The sequence below is a fragment of the Panulirus ornatus genome, chromosome 26 (genome assembly GCF_036320965.1).
Source record: "Panulirus ornatus isolate Po-2019 chromosome 26, ASM3632096v1, whole genome shotgun sequence".
NCBI classification, from domain to species: Eukaryota; Metazoa; Arthropoda; class Malacostraca; order Decapoda; family Palinuridae; genus Panulirus; species Panulirus ornatus.
The window spans coordinates 2393102-2419113 of record NC_092249.1 but is presented as its reverse complement, the minus strand read 5'-3'; the positions used below and the strand labels follow the sequence as shown (position 1 = coordinate 2419113).

At 45.7% G+C, this 26012-nt stretch overlaps 1 protein-coding gene across 1 annotated transcript in view; it reads left to right on the top strand.

The window, feature by feature from the left end:
* LOC139757455 (multiple PDZ domain protein-like) overlaps positions 1-26012 on the top strand; it is a 963136-nt gene that overhangs the window by 275042 nt on the left and 662082 nt on the right. The window contains exons 8-9 of the mRNA XM_071677982.1: positions 12329-12394; positions 18523-18796. Coding sequence (XP_071534083.1) covers positions 12329-12394; positions 18523-18796 — 340 coding nt within the window. The remainder of the gene's footprint in view (positions 1-12328; positions 12395-18522; positions 18797-26012) is intronic.

Sequence of the window (26012 nt, the reverse complement as noted above, 5' to 3'; positions counted from 1 at the left end):
ACAGGCACACTCTCCCTCTCTTCCACACTGCTATCTATATCTCTTCATCTTTGCGTCATCAGACCTCTATATGGTCGATCAGTCATTGGTCGATGGTGGTTGAGTGGTTAATAGGTAAGGTTGAGGGTTGGTGTGGGTTCGGGGTAGTGGCTGGTTGGTTAGTGGGTTTGGTTGATGGTTGAGGGAGGGTTTAGAGTGGTTAATAGGGTTGGAAAGGGGGGGGGGGGTTGGTTCATGGTTGTCTGGTGGTTAGGTAGTGGGGGGGGTGAGGAATAACATGGTTGAAATGGATGGAACTGGTGATAATTGTTGGTCGATTGATGGGGGGCTGTTGATGACGTCGCTCTGGGGATAGATAGATGGATAGATAGATAGATAGATATTCTCTCGCGTTACCCATGACTTTAAGGCAAAATCTCTTTGATGCTTGTAGGCGTTTACTCTCTCTCTCTCTCTCTCTCTCTCTCTCTCTCTCTCTCTCTCTCTCTCTCTCTCTCTCTCTCTCTCTTTTTCTCTCTCTCTCCATGATGATGATGGTGATGATATTTTCCCTAAAGTGTTGTTGTTGTTGTTGTTGTTGTTGTTGTTGTTGTTGTTGTTGTTGTTGTTGTTTTTCTCCCTTCATCCTCCTCCTGCCGTCATTAAACCCATATTGCCGGTATGCCCAGAGACGAAAAATGCCATTAGAAAAAAAAGAAAGGCTCCCCTTCCCCTGTGTTTAAAGCAAGGGGGGGTTGAATCCGTGGTCCAAACTCGCAAGGTTGATTTCGACCCCAGGTTGAAGGGGGACTTCAGACCTTATGGCCGTGGATGCGCCTCTCAATGGACCGTGGTGGGGTTCATATGATCAGTGTTTTAGGCATGTTCATGTGGGACTATGAGCCTTAATGAACTACTGTGGCGCTTTTTTGATCCCCTCCCACCACCACAAGCCCTCTCGACACGTCCGTAAAGTCGGTTCGGCGCTGGAGTTCTAAAGGACTGTGAACCTTAATGAACTAGTGTGGCGCTTTCTTGACCACCCGAGCCCTCTCTCGTAATGTCGATTTCAGGCTGGGTTCCAGGAGACTCTGGACTCTGTGGCCTTGAAGGGGCGCTGTCTTGCCCCCTAATGCTCTTATGATGGTGGTAATAAGGTCGTGTTTCAGATGATTTTGCCCCGTTTCGTCGTCCATCTGGCCGGACGGAACGGCTCTACTACGGTGATTAAAATCTCGGTTCTCCCGTTCCGCCGTTTTCTTTTTCCTTTTCTTCTTCGGGAGTTATTCATCGTGTTGATGGTGACGCCCCTGTTCATGGTGTGGGCCGAGACACCACGCCCCCTTACAGGGATCACGCCCACGGATGTAGGGCTGGGCCACGCCCTCCTCTGGAACCACGCCCGAAGATGGAGGGGCCGACCACGCCCCCCTAGGGAGCCACGCCCACAGTTCAGGGGGTCTGTCCGTATCCCACGCCCTTTCTGTGCCTATCCTTCGAAGGTATTCAACATCTACTGTCATCCGTAGACACATCATCCGTCCATCATCCACAACAGTGCCCCGGGTACATCCACACACACACACGGTCATCCACACCGGTACCCTCATCCAGTGTGCATCCATCATAGTCTCTCTGCTTCCAGCTCATCCAGACCCGCGCCAACCTGTTCTCATCCATCCTCACACTCTCCCACTCCTATCCACAAGCCAATCCACATCCAGCACCATCATCCACTTCCACATACAAATGGCGACGTGGATATTTATTTCGGAGAGACTCGCCACCCATATCCTCCCCTCCCTCTGGGCTTCACCTGCTAATTAGAAAATAGAAAGTCTTTTGCAACGGGGCGTCAAAATGGAAGGGGATGTTCGCGTCGAATAGGGATGTATAGGGAAGACAGTAGTATATGCCTCCTCTTTCAGTAACATTAAGCTTCTTTTCATGTCAATTTCCATACCTAGGCCACCCTACTGTGTCTCTTTATCCCTCCCATCCTTTACCCTCTTCCTCTTCCATCGTTGTCCCATATCCTTGCACTCATTTGTTCCCTCCAAGCATCCTCATTCCATTCCCTCGTCTGCCTGTGGGTCCGATCCTCTCTTGCAGACAATTGATAATAATTCAGACAAATGATGATAGATGTCGTCCACTACGTAATTCCCGTAGTGTTTACGTCCCCCGTCGCTCTCCACGTAAACCTCGCCCACTCATCCTGTGTGAGGATAGGTGTAGGGTCCTCTTGGCTTGGGGGATAGATTGGACGATGATATGAAGTGATTTTACGATCGATGGACGAGATCTTAATGGACACTTTGATGGACCGAGAGGGAACAAGGGGTATGGTTAAAAGAGAATTTATGATATTACACTGTTAAGGGAAGGTCCATGATGGATATGTAGGTTGGTATATGTGTGGTCCTCGTGAGTGGCAAGACTATATTTATTGTTGACCCCCCTTCTTGCTCGTTGGACCGTTTGGGAGGAGGGGCTCAGTATTGATGAGTTGATAAAGGTGTTTTGATAGTTAAAGCCGACCGTCTCGGGTAAGCCCGATGGCCTTTTGCAACAGGTGTTGTGTTTCTCGCTTCTCCCGCCGCACCTTTGCCTCTGAGAGTCGCTGGCCCGGATGGGGTCGTCCTGAGATGTGTCAAGATGTTGCGCTGTGTGAGGTAAGCCGTGGCTCAGGGCCGAGATCTGAGAATGTGTAGAATGTCATCTGTGTTATTATGTTGGTTGTGTTCGAGAGTAAGACGTGTATTTATAGTGTAAATGACCCCATCTTTCGATAGGATGGACTGGCTTTTGACCTGACTCTGGATAGTTAGACAGAAGGGTCTGGACCGAGGTACTCAGAGGTCGTACCGTCGTGTTCGAGGGTCGCACTGTCGTGTTCGAGGGTTGGACCGTCGTGTTCGAGGGTCGCACCGTCGTGTTCGAGGGTCGTACCCTCGTGTTCGAGGGTCGCACCGTCGTGTTCGAGGGTCGTACCCTCGTGTTCGAGGGTCGCACCGTCGTGTTCGAGGGTCGCACGGTCGCATCCACGACACAAATGAGAAATAGCTTTATTGATATGATATGAGACGTGTACGTAGCGCTCTCTCTCTCTCTCTCTCTCTCTCTCTCTCTCTCTCTCTCACCCACCCAAGCTTGTTGGCTGCAGGTGGCTCGTGAACAGCCGGCTCCAATTACAGCTTCATCTCCTGTCTTGGTTGTCAATCTGGCGCCAAGATCGGCTCATTGGTCCCTTTGTCCATGTTTTTCCCCCCTCTGAACACACACACACACACACACACACACACACACACACACACACACACACACACACACACACACACACACACACGCACGCACAGGTGGGGATTTACCATGGTACGTGGGTGGGGGTTAGGTGGAAATTACTGATGTACGTGGGATTTTATGGGTTGTGTGTGAGGGGATTATGGTTGTATTTTCCATAGCAGGATACATTCTGGGGTATTAGGAGGTTTACTGTGTAGTGCAGGGAGATAATATATATATATATATATATATATATATATATATATATATATATATATATATATATGTATAGGAAAATATCACAGTTGAGCGCGTAATCAACAAAATTCCTTTTTTATCCACAGAGAAATGAAACGCGATAAGTTCCCAAGTGCACTTTCATGTAATGATCACATCGTCAAGGGGAGATACGGGAAGAAATGTAACAGTCGGTTGATATACAACGAAGAGAGGTAGCTAAGACGCCATTAGGTAAACGAGTATATATATATATATATATATATATATATATATATAGTTCCTAGGGGATTATTTTATAATTGAGGGATTTTGAGGCGAATTTTGGGATTTCCTGGGAAATTGAGAACGTTGGGGAAGTCCAGGGTTAGGTAGAGAAGCGTTTGAACAGGTGAGAGCAAATGACAAAAAAAAAAACCCGTGTGGATGGGGTGGGAAGGGCGTGGAAGGTGGCCCAAGTGTCTGTTAGGGCGTGAAGGTCAAAGGAAGGGAGAGAGGGAGATTAATTGGTCATTCGTCGGGTCGGAAATATTTTATCTGATGACCCTGAAGGGTGGAGGGGAAGTGTCAGGGTCGGTTGAGCCATCCCAGGTCAAAGTTGACGCTTGTGGACAGGGTTTGGGTCCCCTCCCTGTTGTCGCGGTAGTTTCCCGCCTGACGGAGGTAGCGTCGGAGACAGGGGGGGCTTCGAGGGTGGGCGTAGGATGGTGGGGATCTTCACGTAGCTCCTTCTGTTGTTATTTCTGGAGAGTTATGTTAATGGAGGGGAGATTGTCCACCTCCTCCTCCTCGTTCCTGGCTCCTCCCCATCGTAATTGCCCCTTTTACGACCCCCAGGAAATGCGACGGGGGTCTCCTTCTTCCTACTCACAGGGCGAACGTAATGGAGATCGTGGACTTTACGTCACATTCGTAGCGACTTAAGACACCAGGTTAGAGCAGTGGACTGTGGTGGTAATGGTACGTCACATCCTCCTCTCCTTCTCTCTCTCTCTCTCTCTCTCTCTCTCTCTCTCTCTCTCTCTCTCTCTCTCTCTCTCCCCCCCTGCCCGGGTCGCATATGTCAGGGGGTTTGGGTGTTATTGATACGGGGGGGGGGGGGGGGGGAAGCTTATCTCCCGTTCGGTCGTGGGGCGCGGTCAATCGAGATGCGACGGTGATAAGACACGAAGGCTCGGCGTTCAACTCGTTTCTTCCGACTCTACAAATGATTTGCATACACACACACACACACACACACACACACACACACACACACACACACACACACACACCAGGGGATGGTTTTACGACGGTGTCGTAACTCCCGAGGCCTGAAACCTTACGTCTTCTGCAAGGGTACGGGAGACGGAAGGCCTGGTGTTGTAGGTTGTGATTATACTCCCGGCGTTGATGTTGTGGCCGAGGTGGAGCGTGTGTTGTGGTCGTGTCGTGGCAGAGGTGGAGCGTGTGTTGTGGTCGTGTTGTGGCAGAGGTGGAGCGTGTGTTGTGGCAGAGGTGGAGCGTGTGTTGTGGTCGTGTCGTGGCAGAGGTGGAGCGTGTGTTGTGGTCGTGTTGTGGCAGAGGTGGAGCGTGTGTTGTGGTAGTGCTGTGGCGGAGGTGGAGCGTGTGTTGTGGTCGTGTCGTGGCAGAGGTGGAGCGTGTGTTGTGGTCGTGTTGTGGCAGAGGTGGAGCGTGTGTTGTGGTAGTGCTGTGGCGGAGGTGGAGCGTGTGTTGTGGCAGAGGTGGAGCGTGTGTTGTGGGTAGATAGTGGATGGGAGAGTCGGGTTCAGTTTGTGGTTGTGGGTTTATTGGTTGTGTGTTTATTTCTGACTAATGTTCGCTCGACCATTAATTTCACTGGAGTAAAATGACAGTAGCACTGAGGATATTATGTTACAACGGAGTATGTGATGATGACATGAAAGTGAACGAGGAACATTGTGTGTGTGTGTGTGTGTGTGTGTGTGTGTGTGTGTGTGTGTGTGTGTTTATGTGTTGTTCCCGTTACTGTACTCAGATTATAAAAGTGTTGTTCTCAACTCACTGCCTCAGGCTACCAATGACCTTCTCCTGTATCCCGACGAAGAGCATGCGTCACTGCAGATCACTGGTGGCGTGGCACTGTTTCTAGCACTGTTCGTGTGTGCGTTACTCCCTAGTCTCAATTCTGTCTGTTTTTGACGGTGTTTTAGCTTGTCCCTTATCATATTCACTGTTGTGTTGCTCTTCGTCCTTTCATTTTCACTGTTTCTGTCTCTCGTCTACCGTCACTGAGGCCCGTTCTGTCATTTTCACATTTTCTGGCACTGTTGTCCTTGCTCTCACTGTCTAGCTTAGACTTGGTGACACCATTGGCACTGCTATAGTCACTGCTGTGTACCTGCTTTCCCTCCACCGCTAGCTACCATTCACTGCCTGTATCACTGGTCTTTCACTGGCAGTCACTCTTGACCTTTCACTGCCCCTCAGAGAAATCCACTCTCCAGATTCCATGGTTGTATGTTTTTGCAATCATTTTCCTCTACTTCCTCCCTCACTTCGTACACATGATTTACCCATGACGCTCGTTCTCTCGTCAGCTCTGATGACCGAGATAATTGTCATTAAGTTCATTAGGTTGTGTATCGTAGTTATGATGCACACACAACCTGATGGTCGTAGGTCGTGACATGATAATGATGATTATGATAGTGAGGGAATTCATGATTAATTGACCGCATCCAGAGACCTGACGGTACTTTGAGAAATTACGCTACAGAGGGGGTAATATAGTAGGAGGGGGGGGGGGGTAAGGAGGGGGTTTAGATAGTAATTATACATATATTTATGTGGCAGTCCGATGAATGATGATGATTACAGTGGCTTAGATGTTTCTCTCTCTCTCTCTCTCTCTCTCTCTCTCTCTCTCTCTCTCTCTCTCTCTCTCTCTCTCTCTCTCTCTCTCTCTCTCGTAGTGGTGTGCGTTCGAGCGAGGTTGCGATCGACGTGGCTCTTTTTTTTTTTTTTCCCCAGTGCCGAACTGTTAGCCTGGGAACGAGGGATATCCCCATGCAGGTGGTGTAGAGGTCGGCTGGTTCTCTCGTAACGCCTATTGTGACACATTTGTCACCGCGTCCGTGTTCTTCTGTCCGTCCGTCTGTCCGTATCCCCGTGTGTGTCATTGTGGTTATGCCGTCATTCCCAGCTGGTCGTTTGCTCAGACCGGAGGGTAATTTGGTCACAGAGTACCCCAAGGCAGGTCTGGGGTGCCTGTACCATTTCTTTTTTTTCCTGTAGTTACGTTTAGTGAAATAAGTTGTGACAATACAGTCGAATTACAATTAAAGTAATGAAAGGATGTGTTGTTGCTTAAGCCGGTCGTGTCATAAAAGTAATAATAATATGTTTCTGGGACGTATGCCAATGCGGCAGCTGGTGCTGACGAAGCCTGAGTCAGACACGGGGATACGGGCGAGTTGTGTAAAGACCTGATGCCTCCTGGGCTTCGCCGCGTCCGGGTCGCTGTAAATGTCTTCGTCGCAGAGAAAAAAAAAAAAGGGTGTCTTTTCTTAACCCCACATTTGGTGTCTAGTTGCTGGTGTTTCTCCTGGTGATGGAGAATGTTAGGAGAAAGTAATTACCTGCGTGGTGATTTGTAGTGAAAGGATATGGCTGTTAAATCATCTGGTTAATGGAGACTTGATTATCTTGTGAATCTGTGTGATATCTTATGTCCTGATCCTCTTACTTTATAGTACTGTTATCTTGCTTTACCTTATCTTATCTTATGATCCCTTATCTTAAGGATGTCCCATCATATGACCCCTTGCCTTGACGATACCATAACCCTACCATAATGACCCCTTAACTATACCATAACCCTACCATAATGACCCCTTAACTATACCATAACCCTACCATAATGACCCCTTAACTATACCATAACCTTACCATAATGACCCCTTAACTATACCATAACCATACCATAATGACCCCTTAACTATACCATAACCCTACCATAATGACCCCTTAACTATTCCATAACCCTACCATAATGACCCTTTAACTATACCATAACCCTACCATAATGACCCTTTAACTATACCATAACCCTACCATAATGACCCCTTAACTATACCATAACCCTACCATAATGACCCCTTAACTATACCATAACCCTACCATAATGACCCCTTAACTATACCATAACCCTACCATAATGACCCCTTAACTATACCATAACCATACCATAATGACCCCTTAACTATTCCATAACCCTACCATAATGACCCCTTAACTATACCATAACCTTACCATAATGACCCCTTAACTATTCCATAACCCTACCATAATGACCCCTTAACTATACCATAACCTTACCATAATGACCCCTTAACTATACCATAACTAACCTAACAATATCTTAGAAGGGATTAATATGATAATTGAAGTGTATCCCATTAACGTGAAGGTTTATACACGAGTTCATATATCATCTTTAGTTGTTTTAACCAATAAATGAATATATATATATATATATATATATATATATATATATATATATATATATATATATATATATATATATATATATATATATAAACGACTACAGAAAATGGGTTGCCTGGCTGAGAGAGCCTGTGTCCTTGTTAGATTCAATTGTCGTTATGTATTTCTTGTGTGAGAATTGCCCTCCCGCACCAGAAGTCACAGTTGTTTAATGTGATTAGTTAACTTGTTTGCGAGGATGTGTTACGAGTTTGTTAAGGTGGTGGCAGAAGCATAGAAGTGTGTTAGCGCAAGTTTGAATGTTTGTGTGTGTGTGTGTGTGTGTGTGTGTGTGTTGTGTGTGTGTGTGTGTGTGTGTGTGTGTGTGTGTGTGTGTTTGTCCTTTTGTGTTGGGGAGGGGCTTGTGTCACTGTGTTTACATATAAGATTTTTATATTCTCAAAATTGTTCAGCACTCTCTCTCTAACATATGAGATTACATATACCGTGTGAAATATGTAGATTACATATACCGTGTGAAGTATGTAGATTACATATACCGTGTGAAGTATGTAGATTACATATACCGTGTGAAGTATGTAGATTACATATACCGTGTGAAGTATGTAGATTACATATACCGTGTGAAGTATGTAGATTACATATACCGTGTGAAGTATCAAGTTACATTCAGTTTATTCCTGGAAGTCAGGATATGTATTCACAACTCAAAACTGGGAATTGATGTCGTTTTTAAAATTCTTTTTATTTCTTTCATTTCCTTCCTGCTGAAGGGAAATGATTATAACACTGTAGGATTATTGCAGGTTTGTGTGTGTGTGTGTGTGTTGTGTGTGTGTGTGTGTGTGTGTGTGTGTGTGTGTGTGTGTGTGTGTGTGCCCCACGTAGAGTGGGAAGCTGTATGTCCCCATGTAGAAAAGGAAGGAATGAGTCCCATGTATGTAGGGACGATATGTGTCCCCTTGCCCATGTACATAAGGATGTGTCCCATGTACATTAGGATTATGTTTGGCCCCCCATGTATATAAGCAAGATTTGTCTTTCCCCATGTACATAAACATGAGTGTCCTTTATGAGTAATATATGTGTTCCCCATGTACAAAAAGCACGATTTGTCTCTACCCATGTACAGTATATGGGTTCCCCATGTACATAAGCTAGATTCGTATCTCCCATGTACATAAGCAAGATGTGTGTGTCCCATGTACATAAGGTAGATATGTATATCTTCCATGTACATAAGCAAGATATTTGTATCCCACGTACGTAAGCGAAATAGATTTCTCCCATGTACATGAGGAAGGTCTGTGTCTCCCATGTACATGAGCAAGATCAACGTGTTGTGATCAGACGATGGTTATTGATTATAACCCAGAGGTTGTAAGTTAGCATGACAATACCGAAGGTGTAATGCCTTTGTTCATGTCTTTGTTCATGCCAGGTCTTCGTACCTCGTTGTGCCCGTAGCCATGCAGGTCCTTCGTCCTCATTTGCATATTCGAGGAGCATCAATTAGTGACTTTTTTGAGGGGGGGATGAAGGAGGGGGGGTGGGGGAGGGGTAGGCTGGGCGATGGGGAAGGAGTGAGTTGGGGGGGGGGTTGTGACAAGGAAATGGGTGAGGTTGGGGGGGGGGTGTTTCTGGTCAAGGAGAGAGAGAGAGAGAGAGAGAGAGAGAGAGAGAGAGAGAGAGAGAGAGAGAGAGAGAGAGAGAGAGAGAGAGTCAGCTCTCACTCTCTCACGCGCACCACGTTGCTTAGTTGGGAGAGTAACCGGATAGGGAGGGAGAGTAGCTTTGTGACTAACTTCGATGAAGAGAGAGCGGAGTGAGAGTAAGTTAGGGTGGAAGGGAGAGGGAGTGAGAGTAACTTGAGACGGAGGGAGAGTAGTGAGAGTGACGTCAGATGTAGGGAGAGGCGGTGAGAGCAACATTAGATATAAAGAAAGGTCGAGTGAGAGGTGGACTTTGGTGTTTCCACGTGTGGAAGAAATTGAGTGGAATGATGGGTGGAAACGTGGATGAATATGTGTGTGTGGATGAACATGTGGATGTAGGTGGATCATAATTGGAGGTAGACTAGCGAAATAGTGATGGTTGTGGATCTGGTGGCTCTGGTCTCTCACCATCTCGTAGCCCAGCGCGAGCGTTAGGTGGTTAGTTAGATGGCTAGAATCTAACCAGATCTAACTAGTCTTTACACTATTTTGAGCTTGGCCTGGTTATGTATGTATGTATGTATATATGTATGTATGTATGTACATATGTGTGCGTCCCACGTTCGACTTTCCCTCACATGTGTAGGTGGCAGTTTGAGTTCCATCTTGCTGGGTTTTTATAACTCAGGCTTGACTTGCGTAAAGTTTTTTTTTTTTATGTATTAAACTAGGCACCAGGTAGCAGCCCTGGTACTGGCTCGGTTGTTCCTGGAAGGGAATGGTAGTTAGGTCGTGTTTGATAACTACGGTGATTGCTGGGAGAGAGAGAGAGAGAGAGAGAGAGAGAGAGAGAGAGAGAGAGAGAGAGAGAGAGAGAGAGAGAGAGAGTTGTATAGAACGAGTGTTGAAGGATAAAAAGGAGGGGAAGAGGAGGAGTCATTTCCTTAACGATGTGGAACATATATAGATATAGATTTTCTATGACACACACACACACACACACACACACACACACACACTTCAGTTTTCTTGTCTTCAAAGTTCGACGTGGGAACTGCCAGTTACTGCTGGGGTGGTCGTCACACACACACACACACACACACACACACACACACACACACAGACGATGGAAGAAAACGGGGGTGCGGGAGGCAATAGAGTATGGGGTGGGTGGGTGGGTGGTGCAGAGGTGGGTCCTGGAAGTGGAATAAACATTTCCTTTCTCCCTGGGTGGAATTTCATGCACTGCTGGACTCCAGGAAGCTGGACTTGTCCATGGAATAGGGTTGTCTCTTCCCAGAGTCTTATCTGTGTATTAGACAAGATATTGCTTCTTTTTATCTGCCGTGTATATCTATATATCTATCTATATCTTTCCCTTGATATCTCATGTCTATATGTTAGAGTTTTCTTATGAGAGAAATTTCTTCCGTAATTTTATGTATTAGTGTAAAAATTTTTTTTTTATTCGTGTTGGGATTTTTTTATTTTTATTTTTTTTATCTGTCCGTCATATATTTTTAGTGGCTCTGCCCGTTTTATTTGTTTGTTTGTTTGTTTGTTTGTTATCTTATTCATACGTGTTTGCGTGTCTGTAAGAATCAGTGTTGTGTGTGTGTGTGTGTGTGTGTGTGTGTGTGTGTGTGTGTGTGTGTGTGCGCGCGTGTAGACAGTTGTATACCAATCGCTGCTAATAAGGTAGGTGTCCAGGTGTTTAGATCAGAAGATCACAGCCTTAATGCATTCTCTTCATTCGCCCATTAAGACCCATTAACTACCCTATAGGGTCGAGTAGTTCAAAACACACACCCCCTCCCCCCCCCCCCCCATTGCAGACTGATGGATAGCCCCCATGTCGCCCTGTGCCTCCCTATTCCCCCATTACCCATTATGTGATTATTACTGTGTATTTGATTAACTGCTTGAGGACTATTAATATCCCTCAATACTATTTTAGGATGAGCAGTGGAACCTAATGTCTCCTGTTGTCCGCCAGTGGAAACCCTATTGCCCAGTGTAGAACCTGCAGTGGGGGACCCCCATTATCTTCTCTAGGACGTGCAGACGGGAACCATTACTTCTAGGACGACCGTTCGACTGGTTTACCTACACCCAGGGACACCCATTACCCACACTATGGGACCCATTACCCATTTTAGGAGGCGTGTTGGGACTCCTTGCTAAACCTAAGACTCAGCAGTGGGACCCCACACTTAATAGCAAAACTGGAACCCATTCATTTTGCAGCAACAACAGTGGTGTTGGAACCCATTAACCTACCGTAGAGGAGGCAGTGGTGTTGGAACCCATTAACCCACCGTAGAGGCAGCAGTGGAACCCATGAACTTAGGACAAGCAGTGGGGACCCCATTACCCATTCTCTCGTTTGTAGCCAGGAACCCTGTTAGATTTCTGTGTTAAGAGCCCTGTTATGTACAGGAGGAACCCTTATGTTTAGCAGTAGTGTTTCTTTTAAGGTGTTTGTGTTGCGTTGATATAATCTTTGTATTTCAGGCAAATGTCTAGTGTTTTTCCCCTCCCCCCCCAAAAAAAATTGATATTCAGCAGAACAGGGAAGTTATTCTGGGGTCTTTGTGTAGTGTAGGCCTTTGAGAAGTGTTCTGTGTGTTGTTAAGGAGGGGTTGGTGTTTCTGTCGGTAGAGGGCGATCGAGTTGAACCTGAGTGTTGATTTGTGTTGCAGGAGAGTGTTGCTGGCGAGGTAACTACAGTCACCACAGAGGCACATCTTCACTATCAGCAGGCTCAGGTCAGTCTTGGGTCACGTGCTGGTGTTGCGTACATGTGCAAGACGTTGATGCACAGTGTGTGTGTGTGTGTGTGTGTTTTGTAATGACCTTTTAGATTGCCTGTATTGTGTGAGGAGGGAGTTTTACACTCGTGGAGGGAGGCGCCCGCCCCCTCTCATCTCATGTGTGTGCTTGTGTGTGTGTCTGTCTGTGTAAGAAAGAAGAAATCTGTAATGGCATTTATACTGTGTGCGTTTGAATGCAGAGCGAAGTCAGTGAATGAAGAGGCAGTGTGAATGAATGGACGAGTGGGTGAAAGCATTATCATCAGCTAACGCATGGGATTGGATGCTCAAACCTGAGGAACCCAGTAGCATTAAGATTATGCAAAGAGGACTGGTGAAGGAGAGAGACTTGAGTGAATTCAGTGACATGTTGAGCCGTGATTTTGAGACTTTGAGCAGTGATATGTGAGGTTGTGTTTCATCATCACTGTAACTCTTTTAAGTCTCGAGTAAGTGTCTCTCTGAGTTTGTTCGTGAGTTGTAACATTCGAGTGACGTCATAAGTGAGTAAGAGTGTAGTGAAGATAAATCAAGACCATTGGTCATTAAATTCAGTGGGATCTGGAGGCCTTGTGTTTGTGTGTGATATTTTCTCCCCATTTCTGATGACTATGGTAACCCAAATTCCGTATACACGTTACTTTTTATGTATATTTGATCCATTCAATTGCTGTGTTATGTCCCTGTGTATGTACTGATTATGTAGCTCTGGGATTAAGCTTGCTTAATGCTGGTCAGGATTTATTATGACGAAAAATGAAGCTGTGGGGCATGAAAATCGTGTGATGATATAAATTCATACATATGTATTCTAGTATGTATTGTGTATTGTGATCTGTAATTGACTTGAAGGTCTGTATTAAGTGGGGAAGCAGTGTAAGGGTTTGGGAGCAAGGTAATAGTGTCAGAGAAGCTAAAGTGGTTTTTGAATACAGTGTTGAGAAAGATGATTTATGTGTTTTTTAGTTTAGGGTTTATGTATATATTTTTTTTGATAGTGAAGGTGTTTATAGTGACTGATAGTGTTGCTGATAGTGGTAATTAGAAATATTGATGACAGTCGTAATGGTGACGTATAAACTGGTGATTCGTAGTAGTAATATAGGTTTATGACTTGTATTGGCTGATGTGAAGTTGAAATTTTCAAATTTCATAGTTTAAACGCCACACGCAAGTCAAAGTATGATTTATGGTCGTTTTTTACCCACCCACAAAAAAAAAAAAAAACGCATGCAATGGTTTTAAAAGTTCCGGCCTTTTTTTTCCGGAGTGATTGGTGTGGAGGGATGTTAAAAGCAATGTTCATCATAAAAATGAACACTAATACAGCATTAACTTGAACAGAGAGGCTTTTCAACTGTAATGATTCATTTTGTTTTTTTTCATAATCAGGTGATTTAAAGAGATTGACATGTAAAAACTGCAAAGATAGTATATGTGTGTGTGTGTGTGTGTGTGTGTAGAGACGGCGAGAGATGGAAAGCGAAACATAGACGAATATAGCTTGATAATAGAGAGGAAAAGGGTTGTCTCGAGGAGAGAGAGAGAGAGAGAGAGAGAGAGAGAGAGAGAGAGAGAGAGAGAGAGAGAGAGAGAGAGACCCTTTTCCAAAGACAAACACTGATGGACTGGCGAGGCTAGGCAGCAGAGGGAATAAATAATGTAGAGGAAAAAAAAGAAAGTAAACAAGTGCTAAATGAAGGTACGGGTTAAGGTGGCTGCTGTGAGATGAAGGCAAATATTAGACGCGAAACTTGTGTATAGGAGGCCCATCTGGTGGCACTGTGTGTGTGTGTGTGTGTCCCCCAAACGCCTCCTGCTATATAGAGTTGGTAGTATGGTTGGTTGAGGGGGGCGGGGGGGAGGGTGGTTGTTGGGTAGTTAGGCTTCGGGCATGTATGAACTACTGGGGGTCGTGAAGGTCGTTGTAGCCAAGTTATATAGCCACTGGACGAATGAACTTAGATGTGGACGAGTGTAGAAGATGGTTCATAAGACCGTCCACGCGGGTGATCTACGCCTTGTGGTGTGTGTGTGTGTGTGTGTGTGTGTGTGTGTGTGTGTGTGTGTGTGTGTGTCTGGTACCTGGTGAGCAGAACAGGAGCCAGACATTAACGCGGACGAAAGGAAAATCGCCAGGAAGCGACAGATTAGCTTTTGCGAACGTAGATCGGCTTATGTGTGTTGACGGGAGTGTGATTGCTGTGTGGCAATAGATGGGGGGGTAAGAGGCAGGGGGTGTGGTGAGAGGCACGGGGGTGTGGTGAGAGGCAGGGGGTGTGGTAAGAGGCAAGGGGTGTGGTGAGAGGCAGGGGGTGTGGTAAGAGGCAGGGGGTGTGGTGAGAGGCAAGGGGGTGTGGTGAGAGGCAAGGGGGTGTGGTAGGCTTGGCTAGTGTTTACCTGCTCATAATAGTCCTTTTACACGGCCGTCTCTCCCTGAAGCCAACCCCTGTGTGGCTTTTGTTTAGCTTGCCCCGACGACTCCCCCCCAGTACACGACCTGCCCCCCCCCCCCCAGCACACGACCCCCAGTACACGACCCCGTCCCCACGACCCCTCCTCCTCCTCCAGCACGCCTCAACATACGACACCCCAGGAAACGACCCTCGACATACGACACCCCCCCAGCACACGACCCCTGTCCCCTCTCCCCACGACACCCCTCATATTGGTTCTCGTCACATGACCTTGTTTTCCCCTCTGCTGTCGACACCTGATTCCTCTTCCAGGTCTCCCCTCTGACCTCCGCTCTCACAGCATGACCTCTCTCTCTCTCTCTCTCAATATCTCTCCTCTCTCTCTCTCTCTCTCTCTCTCTCTCTCTCTCTCTCACAGCATTACTTCTTTGACTCCGCTCTCACAGCAGGGCCTCTCAGAACACACACACACACACACCACACACACACACACACACACACACACACACACACACACACACACACACACTGCACCGGTGTCCCGCTTCATAATGTTCTTCATCTTCACACCACTTCGCCAGCGTTTATCACCCCACTTCCCGGATCAACCCCCCCCCTCCCCTCCCCCCCCACACTTCTTCACTACCGCATCACCCCGGTAACCTCTCCCCCCCCCCCCCCCTAGCGCCCGACACACCAACCCCAGGCGAACGACGAATGTTGGAGTATCACTTGATGTCGTGATGGAACATTTATTTTTGATCGTTTGCGTTGAAGTTGTTGCTTGATCTGCCCCCCCCCCCCTACTCCCCCCTCTCTTTCCCCCCCCCCACCCGTGTTGACCTCTTGTTTGATCTGCCCAGCACCTGGCCTCACCCCCTGCGTGGTCGCGCTCACAACACCGCCCCCCACTCTCTCTCTCTCTCTCTCTCTCTCTCTCTCTCTCTCTCTCTCTCTCTCTCTCTCTCTCTCTCTCTCTCTCTCTCTCAACCCACCCAACCCATCCCTCCCCTCAAGGCACTTCAGGTGTTCCCTCTCACTGCTTCCCCCGTCTTCTCCCACGGACTGACCGCCCCTCCTCTCTCTCTCTCTCTCTCTCCCCCTTTCTCTCTCTTTCTCTCTCTCTCGTATCGTCTGTTTCACACCCTCTCTCTCTCCTCCGCGTTCCTCTTTCCTCCCCGAAATCTTCCTTCCCTCCCAGCGTCTCCTCCTGGGCCCCATTGTGGTGTAGCTTGACCCATTCTGGTGGCGACACCTCCACAGTTTTCGACCCGGGTTGTGCTGGTCGGCTTTGGACGGCCCGCCTCCTTCGCTTTTGTTCGCCCTTGTTTGGCATCTGTTTAATACATAACCCCGGGGCTGTTCTTAGCCAGGGACGGCTAGTTTTATGGATTTTTGGTATTAATATGTATATATATATTTTTCATCTTCTTTTATCGGGGGGAGGTTATCTCTCTGGTTCTAGTGCTGTTGTTGGAGTATTTCCAGTTTCTGTTAAGGTGTTGTGTCCATGTTTATACGTCTACGGGTGAGGGAGATGCGGTTGTAGGACAGTTGTGGATGACATAAAACGTTTCTAAAAGCTTGTGTGTGTGTGTGTGGGGAGAGAGAGAGAGAGAGAGAGAGAGAGAGAGAGAGAGAGAGAGAGAGAGAGAGAGAGAGAGAGAGAGAGAGAGAGCAATTGTAGGTCACATGAAATGTCTCTAAGCTTGGGTGGGAGTAAGTGTGCAATACCCAGTCCAGAGAGAATGACGAAATACCGAGAGATATGTTAGCCCTGGGGGATATGCATTCTTAAGGGGTTAATTAGCTTCAACATCTCTCTAATTAAGCTTTACCATAAATACTTTTTCCCATAGCGTTGCCCAAGACTAGGGTGCTTCAAATTGGTCGTTAATTTAGTGTTTTGTTTTCCCCCTATGTATTTTACTCATGAATTTCAACTCCCCATCATGTTGATAGTCTTGTGTGTGTGTTTACAAGTCTGGAATCAGATTACGTGTCGGGTTTCCCACATACGTAAATAGATTATCAGTTTTTGAAATCATTGTTAAAGACGTTTGTATAGAAGAATGATGTATAATGTTTCTGATTTATTACGTTACTATGTTTTTTTTTTTTAGGGGTTAATTGCAGTAGATCACAGGAGTGCGGGTGATCTAGTATATGCTGGTAATCGCGAAGAAAGTGACACACGGTTAGTTCCCAAGTGCACTTTCGTGTAATGATCACATCGTCAGGGGAGACGCGATGTAATCATTACACGAAAGTGCACTTGGGAACTTACCGTGTTTCATTTTCCTAGTGGTTATTACAAAATTATATATATATATATATATATATATATATATATATATATATATATATATATATATATATATATATATATATATATACATACGAGGGCATCACAAGTGTAAAGTTTTTTCCTCACAATACACGAATATTGGTGAATCTTGTACACCCATTTATGATGATCGCCTGGACGCCCCTATTCGTACCCATGGCTCACTCTGACACAACAGCTTTAAGTGTGAATGTCGTTTTCTTTTCTTTTTTTCTTTCTTTTTTTTGACTTTGTGGAAATTCTTAGAAGTTGTTGGTGAGCGAAGTGCCTGGATGGATGGCTTCAGTGTGGCAATGAAGAACTTGTTGAAGTTGTTAGTCGAGTGGAAGAATGAGGAGGGATTTGGAGGTGGTGTGGAGTTTGTGTTTTAGGAGGTGGTGTGGAGTTTGTATTTTTTGGAGGTGGTGTGGAGAGTGGGTTTTTGGAGTTGGTGTAGAGAGTGGGTTTTTGGAGTTGGTGTGGAGAGTGGGTTTTTGGAGGTGATGTGGAGACTGGGTTTTGAAGGCTGTGGAGAAACTGGGTTTTGGAGGTAGAGTAGAGGGTGGATTTTGGAGATGGTGGTAGAGACTGGGTTTTGGAGGTGGCATTGATACAGGACTTTGGAGGATGTCGCTCACCATGAACATAGATCCTGTACACTGAAGATACCTTCAGTGTGACATGTTGTGTACGAGTCCTGAACGAGTGTAGGTCATCCTGTGTCATGACCTGACCCCTGTGGTTGATGCTGTTGGGGTTGGTTGTGTATTTGATTTGATAAATATTCTGACCTCGCAGACGAGCTGATGTGGCAGGCGTGTGGTGGCAAGCAGGCGTGTGGTGGCAAGCAGGCGTGTGGTGGCAAGCAGGCGTGTGGTGGCAAGGAGGGGTGTGGTAGTAGTGTGGCAGTAGGCGGGGGGGTTGTGGTAGTAGCCAGGGTTGTAATGGGTTGTAGGAAGCCGCCACAACCCTCTGATGGGACTGTGGCCTCGAATGGTAAACTATAGCAGACTATTGAGGATAGATGACATGTTGTGGAGGCGGTCATACCATACCGGAAGTGTGTCTTTTATAGAACAACCCTTGATGATAATGGTTGTTGTTATTGTTATTATTGTCCTCATCAAAGGGGAGGGTAGGGGCGTGAGTGAGTGAGTCCCCGAACGGCTTCCACCGCCATTTGCTGGAAGTCACGAGGGACTCCGATCGAGTCGGCTGGAAGAGAAGAGAGAGAGAGAGAGAGAGAGAGAGAGAGAGAGAGAGAGAGAGAGAGAGAGAGAGAGGGGGAAGGGGGGTTATTCCCCCCCCCGTGACTTATGCTAACGAGGCTTTCCCGTCAGGTCGAGGGCGAGGGTGGATCATCTGCTTCTTCCCTCTCGCCTCCCGTGGGCAGCGGTGTTGGGGGGTTGCTGACGGAGGGGCAAGGGCAGCAGCAGCAGTGTGGTGGCGGCCGCGCCCTTGAGAACGAACAGGCGGCCCACACGTACATCGACGAGGAAGACTTGGCCCTGGTGGCCGCGTCTGCCCTGCCGGAGATGGAGACGATTGAGCTGGAAGTGACGAAGGACCACCAGGGACTGGGCATCACCATCGCCGGATACGTCTGTGAGAAAGGTAAGCATTGTTGATGGTTCCACGCGGCCTGCCGAACGTCGCCTTCCGCATGATGTTGCATTCTTTAGCTCTTCGCTTGCCACGCGCGATCTGTTCCTTAATGGCTCTCAGTGTCTTCATTTTTAGTTTTCCTCCTGGATTTTTCAGCCTTTGCTTGAATACAAGTCATTAAACTTAATTATTATTATTATTAGTAGTAGTAGTAGTAGTAGTAGTAGTATTCTTATTATTATTATTATTATTATTATTATTATTTTTATTATTATTGTTGTTATTATTGTTATTATAATTATTATTATTATTATTATCATTATTTTGATTATTATTATTATTATGATTATTATTATTAGGATGATGATGATTATTGTTATTATTATACAACATTTGGACCCCTTCCACGGGGCTCCTGGAGTCTGGAGGCTGCACTCCGCACAGGAGCAGGGTAAGGATGAACTCCCATGGAGCGAGATGGTCCACGACGAGACTGTACGCCCTTCCTTCCACTGATACAGTCACGCCGGAAGATAACTTATCGCTCGCGTCGTAAACAACTTCAGACGGAGTCTCGCAAGGCCCTGAAATACACTGAAACTTTCCGACAAATTTGTGCATGAATTTATGATGCTTTGGAGACTAATAGATTACCTCAAGCATACTCTCGAGTGCGTTCGTATTCGCTTGTGAAACATACTTTCGAGTGCGTTCGTATGCGCTTGTGAAACATACTCTTGAGTGCGTTCGTATGCGCTTGTGAAACATACTCTCGAGTGTGTTCGTATGCTTGCACTTACGCCCTTCCTCCCAGACACCTTCGCCTGGCTCCCTTGTGCCATCTGACTCCATCATGTCGAACGATGTAGTATCAGAACTGATGAACCATCCACGTAACTGGTGAGTTGTTAGCGGTACCGTGGTGGAGTGGGTGGCACCCTGACCTCGCACTACCGGTACCAGGGTTCGATGCAGAAGTTAACGATATGTTGTTGACTGTGTATTTTTTCTTTTCAAGTCGTTCATTGATCTGTAAAATCTTGGAGCAGCCAGATAACTCATGTGTCTAATGACCTGTTGACCCAAATCACTTGAAGGAACCTGTCTTGTTTAATTGCCCAACGAAATCGAACTAAATTTGCCGGCCAATTAGCGGAGTTAAGTTAGGATAGCTTCCTCAAGCTGTGGCCAGATGTCATCATAATTGGAATAAAATGACGTGTGTTTATGGCAGTAGATGGACCCCACTCCCAGGCAAACTTGCAGTCTCCCGCTGGTACATGTTTGGATCTCTCTCTTTTTTTATTTACTGTAAAACTCCGGAGTAAACTCTGTGTCAACAGGGCACAGCGAGTTAAACAACTTTGGCTTTTCTGTATTACTTTACACCCCAGATAGATGCGTTTTATTACTCTACACCCCAGATAGATGCGTTTTATTACTTTACGCCCCAGATAGATGCACCTCATGTTTCTTAATCCCTCATAGTTCCACCTCATGTTTCTGAGTCCCTCATAGTTCCACCTCATGTCTTTGAATCCCTCATAGTTCCACCTCATGTTTCCGAGCCCCTCATAGTTCCACCTCATGTTTCTGAATCCCTCATAGTTACACCTCATGTTTCTGACTCCCTCATAGTTCCACCTCATGTTTCAGTATCCCTCATATTTCCCTCATGTCTGTCGTAACCCATACGTACCCACGACACAGCTTCGACTGATGTTTACGGAAACCTATTGCTGAATAAGGGCGTGTATGTGCTCCAGCCGACGTGTTCTATTGTAGGAACAAGTTCCTGTTGTGTAAGGGGTTTTTTGTAGACACTCTGGAGGTAAAAAAATGGGTCTTAATGGAACGAGTCTTTTATCTGTAGGGGATACTAGCTTAAATCACCTGTAATAATTTTTTTAGAGTGAGGGATTTGACTAACGTTGTGTATCGTGTGGTGTGTTGTTATCCAGTTCTACGGGTGGGTAGGGATAGATGGCCATGGAGACAATGTTTTGAGTCCAACCTTCAGCTGTTTTAAACGGTCTTTTATCACCACAGCTGCGTAGGAATCCTTCTACACACACACACACACACACACAGATGAGGAGGGCTTTCCACCCACACACGTCCTCAGCTCACACGAAACAGGATGAATCACCACTTCTCACTCAGTGTCATTAGAATCCACTTCCCCTCGTTTGTCCCTGGTGCGTGTTAGTCCCTGTTGTTGTTGTTGTTGTTTGTTGGGTTGTGTCAGCAGAGGTAAGGTTGTGGGGTTGTGTCAGCAGAGGTGATGGTGTTGGGTTGTGTCAGCAAAGGTGATGGTGTTGGGTTGTGTCAGCAGAGGTGATGGTGTTGGGTTGTGTCAGCAAAGGTGATGGTGTTGGGTTGTGTCAGCAGAGGTGATGGTGTTGGGTTGTGTCAGCAGAGGTGATGGTGTTGGGTTGTGTCAGCAGAGGTAAGGTTGTGGGGTTGTGTCAGCAGAGGTGATGGTGTTGGGTTGTGTCAGCAAAGGTGATGGTGTTGGGTTGTGTCAGCAGAGGTGATGTTGAAATGGAATGTTGTTCAGTTGTTGTTATAGTGATGAAGTAAGTTATTATAGCTAGTGTTATAACATCAACTTTCCTTGTTTGTTTGTCTGGGAAACAAGTTATGATCAAACTTTGTGTTTACTAATTAGGTGGATGATTACGGTCATCAGACTTAATTGGGTCGTCTGTTCCATGCTGGTTTGTGATTGTTTCATGGATGTGGAAGACGGTCGTCAGACGTTGGTTAAGTCAGGGGGTAATTAATGGTGGATTATATGGAACTAAAAGGCCAATATATATCATTAGTCGTAGCGTTAAATGGCCTTTTTTTTTTTTTATCTAAATGTCACAGCGACATTTCATATGTGGATTTTGTGTTCATATGCTCAGGACTAAGTTGATAATGAATGTTTCAAATATATGACAGAATTTTCAAGTTTAGGAGTGTACTGTTAATTAGGTTGAGTTCTAATTAACACGATTCAGCTGTTAATTATAATGGATTCTCATCATTATCAATGATTCGTAGTTCAATTAAAATGTGATTTTTTTTTCTATAGCATAAGTCATTGTTGAACAGATGATATGACGTGGAATGATAACGTAGCTTGTTAAGGGAATATAAAAGATCTTTGATGATGCTGAAATGTTGATATGTTGTTAGCATTGTTAATGTTAACCCTACAGAACATATTAACAGATCTTAGTTGGGCCTAATTGGCAATTAACAGGAGAGATGGTAACCCCCTTGACGGTACAGCACCTTTAAGTACGACGGTACGACCCTTGAGCACAGCGGTACGGCTTTAGAGTAATAAGGTCTGATCGTACCGTCGTGCTCAAGGGATCGTACCGTCGTGCTCAAGGGATCGTACCGTCGTGCTCAAGTGGTCGTACCGTCGTGCTCAAGGGATCGTACCGTCGTGCTCAAGGGATCGTACCGTCGTGCTCAAGTGGTCGTACCGTCGTGCTCAAGTGGTCGTACCGTCGTGCTCAAGGGGTCGTACCGTCGTGCTCAAGGGGTCGTACCGTCGTGCTCAAGGGATCGTACCGTCGTGCTCAAGGGATCGTACCGTCGTGCTCAAGTGGTCGTACCGTCGTGCTCAAGTGATCGTACCGTCGTGCTCAAGGGATCGTACCGTCGTGCTCAAGTGGTCGTACCGTCGTGCTCAAGGGGTCGTACCATCATTCTCGGTGATCGTACCGTCGTGCCCAGGTGTCGCACACCACACCTGTCACCACCACACTGCACTTCACCAACCACTCCTCACTTATCACCAGACTCTGTCACCTGTAAGCCTGTATAATCAACACACACACACACACACACACACACACACACACACACACACACACACACACACAGGTGTAATCTCATCATCAAACATTGCCACCTGAAGGATCGGTTCTCTCATCAGTCAATAGAATTAATTACACACTTGCGTCACACTCATTAGCAATGGACTTTCAAAAGAAATTTGCATTAATTTGACAGTTAATGAGGGTATTGTTGATGGCTGATCCCCATGACATGGTGGCGATGCCTCTCAGTGAATTACCAAGCTGTTAAAGTTCCCCCACACAACATCTACCTGCCATGGACGACCCACCCGACCCCAGACTAGGGTGTGTAGCTGTCCTGGAACATCTGGAATTACCAGCGTGTAAGGGAAGGAAGTCTCCTTTCCATGAAGACGTAGTTAGTTGGTCTTAAGCCAAGCGAAGGGTTTATTAGGAACTCCGGTGAAGACTACCCTGACTACCCTAACTTGAATTGATTGATCGTAACGAGAAAGAAATACCTTTTTGGGCAGTGGGCGTCTGGTGGAGTGTGTCCCACTTGTGAGGTAATGAGATGACTTTCCAGATACAGTAAATGCTGTATTTTCATGGGTTGGTGGGGGGGGGGGGGACTGCTTTCGATAAATACTGTATTATTCTTTGTATTTATCTTGTACTGTTTTCTTTGATGCCATACAAGGGGATGGAAAAGCTGCTTACGAGTCTCTTTAAATGGATGTGTGAGGACGTAAAGCCTGTAATACACAGCTAAGCTTGAAGCTTGTGAAACTTAAAGCTTTTGAATGGCTTTGCTGCTGTACCTCCGCTTGAAGCTGTGAATGGCCTTACTGCTGTCGCCAGTTCAAGCTGAAGCTGTGTCTGGCCGCCTGGCTACATAACCAACCTCTTCGACTGGTTATTTTGCCAGCATGTGTGGCTCTGGATTCATATGTTTTCGAATTATCTTCTGATGTATTTTTTTTTCTTGGCATTGAATGGCATCAGGTTTGGAAGTCTACCATTTTCATACATATCTCACTTATACATATTCATCATCTATCATACATGTTCTTCAATGCATCTGTTATACCTATTTTACCTATCATACAAATTCTTCATCACTCATACATATTCTTCATACGCCAGTCTTCAAGTGGTGTTCAATGTTAGTGTAGAGAATACAAGGGTCGTACCGTCGTGCTCAAGGATCGTACCGTCGTGCTCAAGGACCGTACCGTCGTGCTCAAGGGTGGTACCGTCGGTCGTGCTCAAGGGTCGTACCGTCGTGCTCAAGGGTCGTACCGTCGTGCTCAAGGACCGTACCGTCGTGCTCAAGGGTGGTACCGTCGGTCGTGCTCAAGGGTTGTACCGTCGTGCTCAAGGGTCGTACCGTCGTGCTCAAGGGTCGAACCGACCTTCGTGAGTCAGTGGACGATAAAGACAAAAATATTTTCGTATGGGATGAATACCTAGGCCTCGTTGCTGTGCCCGTGTACACTGAGGGAGCGAGATAAACAGATTGGGTCTCTCTCTCTCTCTCTCTCTCTCTCTCTCTCTCTCTCTCTCTCTCTCTCTCTCTCTCTCTCTCTCTCTCTCTCTCTCTCTCTCTCTCTCCCTGTCTGTTTATCCACCTGTCCATCTCTGTGATGGAACTTAATTAATTACATTACCCACCTTGGCCAGACTGGAGGGGGTGGGTTGCCTTCTCTTCACATCAGGGGACATATTTTCCGTTTTTTTTTCATACAGTTTATAATTATCTTAATGACGGGTTTGATCATTGATCTTACTTGTTCTCAATTTTTTTTCCAATATTCAATGTAACTTTCAAGTATTTCCTTCCAATATTCATTGTATGGCTTTGAATTATATTTTCCCAAATATTCGTTACATAGCTTTGAATTATATTTTGCCAAATAATAATTTTTTCAAGTGTCCATTATTTTGAATTATTTTTTCAGTATTCCTATCATAGCTTTGAATTATTTTGTTCATTATTTAGTACAAAGCTTTGAGATATATTTTTTTCTGTGATTGTTACATAGCTTTGAATTATATTTTCCAGTTATCATTACAAAGCTTTGAATCACATTTATCCAGTTATCATTACATATCTTTGATAATATATCCAGGTGGTTAGGTTAGGTTAGGTTAGGTTAGGTTAGATTAGATTGAATTTAGGTTAGGTTAGGTTAGGTTAGGTTAGGTTAGGTTAGGTTAGATTAGATTGAATTTAGGTTAGGTTAGGTTAGGTTAGGTTAGGTTAGGTTAGGTTAGGTTAGATTGAATTTAGGTTAGGTTAGGTTAGGTTAGGTTAGGTTAGGTTAGGTTAGATTAGATTGAATTTAGGTTAGGTTAGGTTAGGTTAGGTTAGATTGAATTTAGGTTAGGTTAGGTTAGGTTAGGTTAGGTTAGGTTAGATTAGATTGAATTTAGGTTAGGTTAGGTTAGGTTAGGTTAGGTTAGGTTTAATGAAAAATTTGATCACTACTTTTAACAACTGTGTAAGCTTCTGTCTCGAACTTCGACTCAGGTCTGTCAGCCGGCCTTAACAACTTTCGTTTAATTACGAAGTTTTTGATGTATGAATTGGTGTACAGTAGCTGTATGCTGATTGGACAAGGAGTCTGGAGCATAACCTATTACGCCCTTAGTGATGCTGGATGTCAAACTGGCGTTAAAGAAAAAAAGAAAATAACCAACGTGTTTTAAGTTGGACTGGATGTGTTTATATTTTTAGTCTGTAATGTGGATAGAAAATAGAATAAGATTGATTTGCATATCTCGTGTGGTTGGTGGTGGTGGGGGGGGGATGATGGGGGTTCACTAGGAATAGAAAAGGGTCATGTGATACAATTTTTGGAAGGAAATATCGAGTGAAATTGATGTGCATATCTGATGTGCCTGTGGAGAAGGAAAAAGGATGGAGGGTAAGATCTGTGGGCAATAGAAAACGGGTTATGTGGAAACAACTTTTGCGAGTGAATGATGCAATGGGGGTCAGACTGGCCTCCCACTGCAGTGGAGGTCAGACTGGCCTCCCACTGCAGTGGGGGTCAGACTGGCCTCCCATTGCAGTGGGGGTCAGACTGGCCTCCCACTACAGTGGGTTGTGGAGGTCGTCCCCACAATGCCACTAGGTCGCAAAGGCTGGGTGGTGGCCGCCCAGAGATGTGGTTCCCCACTTTTATTTTTTTCTCTCTCTCTTTTGCAGCGCAGGTGTGGAGGCGCTACCACTGATTAGGGGGAAATGGACCCCACCCTCTTGTGTAGCCATGTTGGGGATCGTATGTTTATACGGGTCAATAAACAGATGGTCTCTTTATTAAGACGTATGAACCCGTTATTCCGACAGTGAGCCATAAATTACCTTGAACGTACGATAAATCGTCGTAAATTATCGTATGAATTTGATGAAGTAT